The following is an 11,797-nucleotide window of genomic DNA, read 5'->3' on the forward strand; positions in this document are numbered from 1 at the left end:
CTAAATAACAACATAGTGAAAGGAAGTATATATTTAGATAAGGGAAGCATATATTTAGATATTTGTGAATGGGTAGAATGGGCAATTGAGCTGTACTGCTCGTAATCCATGGATTGATTTCCAATCATTAAAAAAATATATATTAGTATATATTTGTGAATGGGTAGAATGGGCAATTGAGCTATACTGCTCTTAATCCATGGGTTGATTTCGATTCATTAGAAAAAAATATATTAGTATATATTTGTGAATGGGTAGAATGGGCAATTGAACTATACTGCTCGTAATCCATGGGTTGATTTCCATTGATTAGAAAAATATATAATGGTTAGTTATAGTTATATATATATTTTTGTGTAAATAAGTAAAAGCTAGTGCTATTATTATTGATAAACCACACTGGGTTAATATTAGTTTGACATAAGATTGATTCCCATCGTTATTAATATTAGTTTGACATAAGATTGATTCCATTGTTATTATTATTGATAGAAATTTAATATTAACATGACATAGAGTTGATTCTCACTGTTACCATTATTATTAGTCAACTTAATAAAAACTTAATATTAACCTAACATGACATAAAGTTGATTCTCACTGTTAATCATTATTAATAGACCTTACTGTATCACTCTGTAAAATCGAGCCCTGGGACCTGTCAAACAAATCCATTTTCGGGCAGCCAAATACATATAGAAAACCATTATTGATCAACCAATATCAGTAGTGATAACTGTGGGAATTGACTCCCTGTCGTGCAAATTCAAACCTGGCCGAGTTATATATACACCAATTCATGTACATGAATTTTACTTTATGATTTCAATTTCAATTATTTTTTATTAATTAACTTTGATGATCTTTTGTACAATGGAAACTATATACTATCTCTTTTTCAATAAAAAAAAAATAAAAAATAAGTAAAAAATAAAAATAGAACACAGGTATTGATACACAAGCTCAATAGCTTTTTAAATATTTTTAAGAGTTACAAATAGACCCATAAACTAAATAAATATTATTTTTATTGGATTTTCACACTCCCCCATTGAAAATCTAGAGGTGGGAATCCATCAAATAGACTACTGCCACGCTCTCAAATCACTTGATCATCTCTTAAACCAAACCAAATTCACTATAGTTGTACCACATTGCAGGTAAAATATTATAGTGATGTGGCGCTGTAACCAGGAGGTCCAGGCACCTCCTGCATGTTTGTTGATAATTTTGAAAATTATTTGTTCCTCTGCACCTGAGAATTAGCTCATCTCAATGCATGGATTCCAAATGTTTTATTTTATCACATGGTTGGTATGATGCAGGACGAAAATATTATTTTTCAAATTTAAATTTTGCCAGCACTCCAAGCTCATGCACGGCCTCTACCAGGTGATCGAGCCTCGCCACGAACTCCATAAGCAAAGATGCGAAGGTCCCCAGTGCTAAATTGCTGGCAATCTCACTGCCTCTCGTTTTTTCTAGCCCCCCTTCTCCTCCTCTTCCATCATTTTCTTCCTCATCTGGATCATCAAATTCCTTTGGAGATGGCAATGAACAAAGCTTTTCACAGTACGATTCTGCATCGTTTTTGTGGAATGATGATGATCGGGGACTGTTGAGGGCGGAGCTCTGGCTGAGTTCTGGAGAAATTACAGTTCTGGGCTTAGGCTCTAGCAGGAGATACGAGTGCTGGTCAACTTTGCTTTGTAATCGCACTGCTGCTGTGCGCACATTCTCCAGCAGCAATTTGGGTAGACTGCATTGCTGCATGTGGTTGATACTTCTACCCAATTCTCGAACCACTGCAGCGGCCTCCATGCTTGCCTCTCGAAGCTCGCTGTCAAAAGCCTTCCTCAAACTGTAGGGCGCCTGAAACAATCAGGTCACATATATTAATACATATATCTCTTACATATAGCTCAATAGTTGCATATAGCTTAATAATTGCAGCTCAATAGTTGCAATAGGTGCAGGGAGCTGAACCAGTGATTTCATATCATAAAATGTATTAATGAATTAAGGCAAAATAATTTTTTAAAATAATATTTTATTGTTTAAAATATTTTTCATATTAAAAAAATATATTAATGAATTAAAACAAAATAATTTTTAAAATAATATTTTACTATTTAAAATATTTTTCTGATTCAGCAAATCATTAAAACTTATAATACCAACCAATGGGTAAACAAATTTTACCAAAAGACAATAACTTGATTTTTTTTTTTTTAAACCTATAACAAATAAACTAATGCCATTTTTTTTAAATTTCTGTTAATTTTTAGGTTTTTAATATGATCAGAGTCTTTGGCTTATGAGTTTTCCGTGAAGGTGGTGCATATATTACCTGTATCTCAGAGTGGAGGCAACCATGGAGGGCCATAACTTCGTATGCACAATGGCGTAGTACTGCACCCACCTTCACATATTTTGACCATGGATAGAAGAAATGCCTAAATTTCCCATGAGGAGGTTCCCACTTGGCAGATTTCGCCTGTAAATTGCAACAGATCACCGATTACCAGTAATTAAAAGCCATGTTAACATTTAAAAAAAATGAATATTAATTTCTTACAAAAATTTAATCATTTAAATTAAATTAAATGGTTAGTAAAAGTTTATAGAGATAAATTTATCATAAACATAATACATACTTTTATGTTATAATACATAATATTTTATTAATATATCTTTTATCTTATATTACATGTTATATTGGTAAAATAAAAATAAAATTTAATTAAAGTTTAATTTTAGATTTGCTTTTTCACTTTGTCATAGGAATTGTGAATTTGTTGAGGTGTAGTAAAAAAAATCTGTGATGAGATCCATAGAGATTATTTCCAATTTCTATTTTGGAATGGGAATGGGCTGTAATAATCTTGTTGGATGCTTGCATGCATCTTTCACTTGCTGATATTCTATGCATTTAACCACAAAATTAACTGCTTCTTTCTTCAAATTTGATTAATGGTAGAACATTTTAATGGTTGTGAGAGTCTTTTGATAAACTAGATGGATATGGCTTTCTTCAAACTAGACTAACGGTAGAACATTTTAATGGCTGTGAGAGTCTTTTTATAACCTGATGGCCTTATTATGGCTTGACATGAAACTCTCTTATTATGAACCTCTTCAATTCATCATCATTTGGCACATAATGTTTCTTTTTGAACCTAATTAGGCTATCATCACGGAGGGGATATTTGTAATGTTTACATTTTGATTTAGTTAAAATTAAATAAATATTCAATTAAAAATAAATAAATAAAATATAAAAGCATAAAATTTTCTAGTTAGTAATTCATGTGGCTTATTTAAAAGTTAATAATTAAATTAGTCTAGATCCATTTTAACTTTGGATCTACAAATCTTGGTAGATTAAGAGTTAAGATAGATCTATCAATACCACTATAAATATTTAGACATAATTAAATCTTTCTAATAATTAATAATTACTCATAATTAAATTATAATAGTGAAAGACCTATTCTCAAATACCCAAATATAAAAAAATGGAATTTATGAAAATGATTTTTTCTTTTTCAAAATTTTTTATTGTTTCTTGATAATTTACCATGGCTTCTTCTGCTACTGAAAAATCTAATGCTGGCATCCAGTTTAACTTTGGATCTACAGGTCTTTTCACTCTAAGAAATGATTAGTTTAGATCCATCTTAACTTTGGATTTACAAATCTTGGTAGATCAAGAATTAAGATAGATCTATCAATACTACTATAAATATTCAGACATAATTAAATCTTTCTAATAATTAATAATTATTCAATTATAATAGTGAAAGACTTATTCTCAAATACCCAAATATAAAAAATGGAATTTATGAAAATGAATTTTTTTTTTCAAAATTTTTTATTGTTTCTTGATAATTTACCATGGCCTATTCTACTGCTGAAGAATCTAAAGCTGACATCCATTTTAACTTTGGATATACAGATCTTTTCACTTTAAGAAATGTTTAGTTTGGATCCATCTTACTTTTAGATCTACAAATCTTGGTAAATCAAGAATTAAGATAAATCTATCAATACTACTATAAATATTTAAACATAATTAAATATTTTTAATAATTAATAATTACTCATAATTAAATTATAATAGTGAAAACTTATTCTCAAATGACCAAATAAATAAATAAAAATAAATTTATGAAAATGATTTTTTTTTCAAAATTTTTTATTGTTTCTTGATAATTTACCATCGCTTCTTCTGCTGCTGAAGAATCTAATACTGACTTATATCTATTGAATGCTGGTTCTCCCTCATACTCGCCCATGGGTGCCAGCGTTTTTGAAAGACCATGCGCAGCAGTACTACCTTCCAAGTATTGTTTCACACATTCTACAGGAATTTATTCAGTCAGTCTCCTTGCAATTACAATATATAAACTAATCCTCAGCTTCATAAGTTCATGCATTAATTTTGTCATACCTTCAAGGGAATCGGCAACGCAGTCAAAGTTCTTCACAATTTTCTTGTGGAGTTGGTCTCCTGCCCAACAGGGAAATATTGCCGAGCAGACTACCATGGTGACAGCACCTCCTATAGATATCGAACAGAGTCGGTCTATCGTTGTACGCACAGGATTTCCCACCCTGTAAGTTGAAACTACAATGAGGGAGAAAGTGAATAGAATCACTCTGAAACTGTATTCATATTCTTTCAGAGAGGGCCATAACTTCATGAAGGAAGTCACCGAACCTGCAATAATGTAAACAGACCAGAAGATTCAGTTTTCCAAAATATTTAACGTTGAAACTCTGTAAAAGAGTGAGCCATGCTCAGTATGCATTGACCAGTGGTGTATTTAATGGTATATGGGTATACATGGTCAGACTTGACACATTCAAGTTTTCTTATACGTTTAAGTTAATGTTTTCTTATATGTTTAAGTTGTTTAATTTGTCAAAAATGATTTAATTTGTAAATTTCATTGGTTTATTTATACATTTCAATATATATTTTAAACAATAAATTATAATTTTACTGAATATCGTTTGATTTTACCAGAAATCGTATCATAAAATTCTAACAAAAAAATATTATTTCATGTATTATTTTTATGGTAAGTTTTTTACAGAGTGTAATCAAGTTCTGGAATTGTTGGATTTTCACATTTACCTTGTTGGGAATTGATCACATGGACTAATCCCCACTCTGGGATCCACCCTGGGACCACTAAAAAATAATGATAATGGTTTGGAAGTTTACTAATGCTTGCAGGTTTTGGTGTAATGGAAAACCTCAATACTAATTTAAAATTTATCTTGCCGGTCAATTAAAAATTTGATGATTGTCATTTGTTTTTCATGCCTTTACGTTTTATATTGACTTGTGAGAGTCAATTTTTTTTAATGTTGTTATATGCAAATTTTTCATAACAATTGAGACACTAATTTCAAATTTATCTTGCCTGTCAAGTAAAAATTTGATGATTGTCATTTGTTTTTCATGCCTTTATGTTTCATGTTGATTTATGAGAGTCAATTTTTTTAATGTTGTTATATGCAATTTTTCATAAAACTCGAAGGTAATTATCTTTAAAAAAAAAAACACAATAATTCCCCACTCTTACTATGTATATCAATGGTGTTCAACTAAAAAAAATACCAATATCTCAATATTTCTCTATATTCTTTTTTTTTATCCATAAAAATCTTATTTCCCGCCAATAGACCAAGGAGGAATGGTGACCAGAAATAAGCGTTGCAACGAGCAGATTGTTTAACTTGAGTTCTGTTTAAATCACCCATTACAATTTATAACAAGCAACTTATATATTTCAACTTAAAATTTACAATTTTAAATACTTTTAAAAAGGATAAAAAAACATTCTATAAAAGGTCAAATTCCAGGCCTGGTGTAAGCTAACCTTGTGCCTTCCTGAAGCATATTTAAGAGAGCTTCTGAAAGGCACTAGATTTGCAACATTAAAATAACAGATTTTGCCTAGAGCAGGACCTTGTCATTTCAATGTTACACGAGACAAGAACGTCTACACTGAGTTATATACCATTAAATGCATCACTACTGGGTTATTACTGTTATTAGTATGATAACAAAAAACTATTACCAACTAGGAAGACACTGAAACCAATGACGACAGGTTGCGCAACTGTCCCAGCAGATAAGGCCACCTGTGCAACGCACAGAGCCATAACTCCAGCTGCAAAACTCCCTAGAGCCCGGTTGACTCCCTTGCTGTAGGTGGCACCTGCTCAATAACATTTTTCAATACATTTGCCATTTAGATTGCTGCATCTAATAAATACAATAACAGCCACACCAAAGCTAATAATTGGAAAATTTCTTAATATGAACTGCATTCATTGATCAATCAGATTCTTCTCACACACCTACAGTATACTCAAACACTACTGCTACCGTCATGATCGACCATACAGCATTCGATCCAAACGCATCGTAAGGTTTTCTAACGAGCATAAGCAGAGAACAGACTGTGACTGCAAGGCCTACTTTTAAAGAGAAAGTCACTCTGCTGGGATCCTCCTTGCAGAATTCCCACAAATTTTTGAAGAATCCCTGTATGGCTTTGCAAACCTTGTTGCTCAATCTGTTTCTATTGTGATGAGTGTCAGAACTTGGTAGAAATATGCCATCAGTGACCTGAATGGCTATGGAGTGGTTCCCTTTATTTGCATCAATCATTCTCCTAGGGGTATCTAGGACTAATCAATCAGTCCAGCAATCGTACTAGATTTGTTGCCTGCAAGATTTTTATGAAATCAGAAATTAAATTGAATTATTTGATGAAATATAGATACAGAACCATAAAATTCTTATTTTTGCACTAATTTTTCATCCTAAAATGATTTATCATCAAGATAGTGCAAGGCTTTCATTTTATCATCAAGATAGTGCAAGGCTCAGTAAGCCTTTTATCATCAAGATAGTGCAAGGCTCAGTAAGCCTGGATGGATGGCTTACTGGATGGATGCTTATTAAGAAGTTTAAGTCCTCAAAGTAACTTCCATCTTCTATTCTTTTCCATGAAACTTAAACTTATGACCGGGAAACTAAACCCTACTCAAACCAACAAACCTACCCCTAATAAATAATGACATCTGCATTGTTATTAACGTAATAAACACTTCATTGCTTTCCTAATGAATATGGCTGTCTGTCAGTATGAAAGTGGTGTGAGAATATACCCAAGAACAACATATAAATCATAACTACCCCTAATAGATAATGACATCTGCATTGTTATTAACGTAATAAACACTTCATTGCTTTCCTAATGAATATGGCTGTCTGTCAGTATGAAAGTGGTGTGAGAATATACCCAAGAACAACATATAAATCATAGCATACTTCAGATATACTGTAATCCATATGTAAATGGACTGAGCATTTATACCAATGGAGAGGATACAAAAGTAGCAACATTTCTAATGAACAGTGACTGAATACAAAACAGGCCTCTTTGTATAGATGCACGTCTGAGAATAACAGAGCATAATAAACCTGAGAATAGACCATCAGTTTACCTTGTTTGGAGTTGCAGAAATACCCTCCTCACTATTTTAACTAGTCATGCACAGATAAACACACTCAGGAAAAATGGAGATTGGAATGGAAATACTATTAGTAAATTACCTGCAGAGGCAACCACATGAGGGAAGACAGAAATGAGGAAGAATAGGATTTTCTGCAGGGGCCATAAATTCCATTATATAGAGAGAAAACGAAAATACAGAGTTGTGAGTTTCTGCCTCACGCAAGAAAGCACTGATTCGACCTATCAGAGACGTTGGTTGATCGAACACCACAATTGGTCAAAAGAAAAGATTAGGCAGAGATGAAATATTCTTGGAGGCAATAATGTTGGAATTACTTGGAAAATTAAATCTCTCAAATCAATTATTTGCGCTTTACATTCTGTTTATATACTGAGAATACACCAGAAATCCCAAGGTTCAGGCTCCTTAAAGTTGGACTGTGGATGCCTTTCTTTTATTTAAGGAAAGCTTGGAATTGATTCTTGCATTTCAGCACCCAATTGGGTCACAAGCAATCTCAGACCATTGGACTCTAAAGTGGAAAGGCAATTTATTTAATGACGCTTGGAAAGACAATTAGTGGGTACAGAGGAAAGCAAAATCAGTGTGTTGCATCTTCTTATTCCCAACCATTTGATGCTTCAGATTGTTCACCCAGACGAAAATTCTTAGCATTTAAGGATGGCGAACCACTTTATATCCTTGAGAATGCGCACCAGATCAGATTATCCAAACTTCTGACACATAAAGAGAATGCATAACGAGACATTTTATGCCGACATTCACTCTGTTAATACTGTTTTAATCTCAATTGTCTCTTAATCTTTACTCCTGGTCTGCTAATTCACTGCTGGTCTGCTATTTCAAAATGGGGAAGAAATTTAGCAATACAATATGTTTTGTGTTTTTGTTGGAATTTGACGATACAATATAATTTTGAGTGATAACTTTTCAAATAACATTGTGATTCTATAAATAAATTTAGTATTTTCAAAACAAATCTATAAAGTATGTAGATTTAAATTATATAATTCAAATTAATTGTGGGGGCAGTTAGATAAATGATGGTAGTGAAAATGGCCTGTCATGTGAGATCCAAATCTCCTAAATCATCTAATTCTGCAAAAGCACTTATAAATAGAGGTTATAATGGTAACAATTGGAATTGATAGCTTCAAATCTCTTAATTCACCTAAATCTGCAAAAGCACCTATAAATAAAAGTTATAGTGATAACAATTAGAATTGATCCAGCAACCTAATTACCAATTCTTCTCAATACAAACAAAAATAATAATAACAGTTACACAACTTAAACTTATAATTTTAATCAATCTCTATCAAATTTTAAACATAATTTTCAAAACACAATTAGATAATTAAATTCAAAATTCAAAAAAATTAATATAATATACATCACTTAACCAAAATATATTCTATATTAGAGCACAACTGAAATTGAAATTATAATATAATATAATATATATCACTTAACCAAAATATATTCTATATTAAATCATATTTGCAATTATAATATAATATAATATACATCATTTAACCAAAATATATTCTACATTATGGCGCATTTGGAATTATAATATGCATATATTCGAGGATACCTTAAATCTTTACCGAATAAGTCAGTTTACCTTTTCACATTTTTAAATGTATTAACTTTTTGACCTTTTCTAAATATATTTTAATTTAAAAGGAAAAAGTATTGTATCTTTTAATTAACTAAATATATGGAATATAAAAATATAATTAAAGAAATTAAATATAATAAAAAGTCTATGATAGGTTTCAGATGCGGGTGATTAATAGCGCTGGTACAATGTAGCTCATCTGGGCTGCCAAGTGGCATGGCCACATGGCCACCCACGCTGCAACCAAGATGCTCACCGCCATAATTAATGGCGTTTTAATGCTGTCTGAAAGCAAAAAAAAATTAATACTGGGTGAAAGCCGAGGATACCTCACTCTAATCCATAAGATGGAGAATTCGGATGGCCTTCCCCCCATTCTGCCTCCTCTGGCCTATAACTACCTCCTCGCTGCCGCAGAGCGGAGCTCTAGAACGACTACGGGGAGAAGGTGGCAGATCCTCTATTGCATTGAAATGGTCGAAGGCACCCACTTCTCGCACAGCCTGTTTTGTTGTCTCAGAGTTGCTGCTACGGCCCTGAATTCTGATCGAATTCCCCACTCTGCTGCCTCCATGAGCCATTCCATCCCTCCTCTTGCTCCTCCAAGCCCCCATTAGACCAATATTGTAACGCCCTGCGGTTTCGTGCACGGGCGCGCGCGCCCTCCCGACGCGAAAATTGACTAAGGCAAGAAAAGTGCGATGGTGAACCAAGGCGCATGTATATATTATAGGAGCGAATGGCGAACCATCTTTATATGGCGAGCTGGGCGAAGCAAACGAAGGCAGGCCGACGCATGAAAGGGGCGTTTTGGTGATCATTTGGGGCGCTGGCTGCACGATTGGGAGGTCGGCCGGGTGTAGGTCGACGCTCATGTTTGGAGCGTATAAACCATAGCGTTGTGCGCTCATTTTGGCATCAACGCAATCGCATTCACTCATCGCTCTTGAGGAGATGCGAAGTTGGACTTAGCGCAGATTTGGAAGAGGTGTTGGGGATGCGCCCGCCGAGTCGGGCAAGGCAACACGGACTTCGTGCAGCGCGGTTGTAGTGCGGGTGGAGGGCGTAGTAAGGCGCCCGCCCGCCGGTCTTGATACACGGTTGGGTTGTGAACAGGCGCGGGTCGTGCATGGGTGCGCCCGCCCATTGGGCAAACATTTGTGTGTTGTATTGTATTCGGTTGAAGGTTGAGGCAAGACCGCCGTGCGCTCTTGCACGGGCGGGCGCCCGCCTTGTTTATGAACGCCGGTGGAGCGCGGCTCCCGGTCATTGTAATCTTTCTCTTATATAATAAAAAGATTACTTCTCTTATTATTGGGTTATTATTATCGTTCTTGTATTATTGATGGATTCCGCACATTAATAATGTTAATTCATGATTATTATGAATTGTTGAAGGCGTAGTTCGTAAAGTTAATTAACGATGGATAAAGTTATTAACTTAGGCGGTGCCGCACCCGACCAATTTAACGAAAAAAGAATTGGGGGCGTGACAGGTGGTATCAGAGCAGGTTCACAAGTGGTGAAGCCGTTGCTTATGATAGGTGAAGCTGATTCAAGGTTGAAGAAGCTTGATGAACAGGGAAAAGTTATGGAGAAATCGTGGATGAGCAGTCTGGGTTTCGTGGACTTGATGGTTCATGGCAAGACCATTCAAGCCCTAGTGGACACGGGGGCCACTCATAACTTCACAACGACACGGTTGGCAAAAGAGGTTGGACTGATGATCTTCCCATCGAATGTGGAAGTCAAAGCAGTGAACTCTAGAGCTAAAGTGGCGGGTTTGGTACACGAAGTACCTGTGCAGATAAAAGACTGGAAGGGTCAGTTGGACTTCATGGTGATGGAGATAAATGACTTTGATATGATACTCGAACAGGATTTCTTGAAGGGCAACAAGGCTATTGTTGTCCCCTTCTGTGATGAGGTGGTGCTGGTTGGACAGACACAAACTTGGACTTTGCCCACTCATAGGCAAAGGAGGGAAGTCAAGGTGCAGCATGTTTCAGCACTGAGTTTGGAGAAGGCTATGAAGGAATTAGATATAGAGACATATGCGGTGATGTTCAAGGATGTCGAAGGTGATGGAGTGGGGACGCCTGTTCCAGCCAAGATTCCGAGGTGCTGACCAAATATGCAGATTTGATACCTGATGAGCTACCAAAGAAACTTCCACCAAGGTGTGTAGTGGACCATAGCATTGAGCTTGAGCCAGGAAAGCAACCCCCAGCTAAAGCACCTTATCGGTTGTCAGGGCCTAAGTTGGAGGAGTTGAAACGACAGTTAAAGGAGTTAGTTGATGCAGGTTTCATTAGACCTTCAAGGTCCCCTTATGGAGCTCCGGTATTGTTCCAGCGGAAGAAGGATTCGAATGAGCTACGGATGTGCTGTGATTACCGTGCATTGAACAAGCAGACGGTAAGGAACAGGTATCCTTTGCCATTGACTGTTGATTGCTTTGACAAGCTTGCGAAAGCCCGAGTGTTTTCCAAGCTGGACTTGAGGCATGGGTATTATCAGGTGCGGGTAGCTGAAGGAGACGAGAAGAAGACCGCGATAGTAACAAGGTATGGTAGCTTTGAGTTCCTTGTTATGCCATTCGGGTTG

General features: G+C 35.1%; 1 protein-coding gene across 4 annotated transcripts; it reads right to left on the reverse strand.

Annotated features, from left to right (window-relative positions):
• Window positions 1–1,018: 1,018 nt before the first annotated feature.
• Window positions 1,019–7,769, reverse strand: LOC149186588 (aluminum-activated malate transporter 9-like). Of its 4 annotated transcripts, none has more exons than XM_089411051.1 (7): window positions 7,643–7,769; window positions 6,379–6,749; window positions 6,096–6,236; window positions 4,454–4,723; window positions 4,221–4,363; window positions 2,351–2,497; window positions 1,019–1,872 (listed from the first exon to the last, which is right to left on the reverse strand). In XM_089411051.1, exons 2-7 carry the CDS (start codon window positions 6,689–6,691, stop codon window positions 1,336–1,338), a joined length of 1,551 nt encoding a protein of 516 aa, XP_089267177.1. In that variant the 5' UTR covers window positions 6,692–6,749; window positions 7,643–7,769; the 3' UTR covers window positions 1,019–1,335. The 4 variants fall into 4 exon arrangements, with proteins under 4 accessions (XP_089267177.1, XP_089267176.1, XP_089267178.1 ...); XM_089411050.1 differs by having other exon boundaries at window positions 7,534–7,683; XM_089411052.1 differs by lacking the exon at window positions 6,379–6,749 and having other exon boundaries at window positions 1,023–1,872; window positions 7,643–7,766.
• Between the last annotated feature and the right edge of the window lie 4,028 nt (window positions 7,770–11,797).

Source organism: Pinus tabuliformis, chromosome 3_1, assembly GCF_031772625.1.
Source record: "Pinus tabuliformis cultivar Carrire ecotype Pingquan chromosome 3_1, CPIR1, whole genome shotgun sequence".
Lineage (NCBI taxonomy): Eukaryota > Viridiplantae > Streptophyta > Pinopsida > Pinales > Pinaceae > Pinus > Pinus tabuliformis.

Excerpts from the sequence above, each read along its gene's own strand:
- LOC149186588 (XM_089411051.1), bottom strand. The coding sequence starts at position 6,691 with ATGATTGATGCAAATAAAGGGAACCACTCCATAGCCATTCAGGTCACT. Across the intron at positions 2,498-4,220 it reads CAGCAGCAGAAGAAGCGATG|GCGAAATCTGCCAAGTGGGA; the intron begins GTAAATTATCAA and ends TGCAATTTACAG. Across the intron at positions 1,873-2,350 it reads GCCTCCACTCTGAGATACAG|GCGCCCTACAGTTTGAGGAA; the intron begins GTAATATATGCA and ends TGATTGTTTCAG.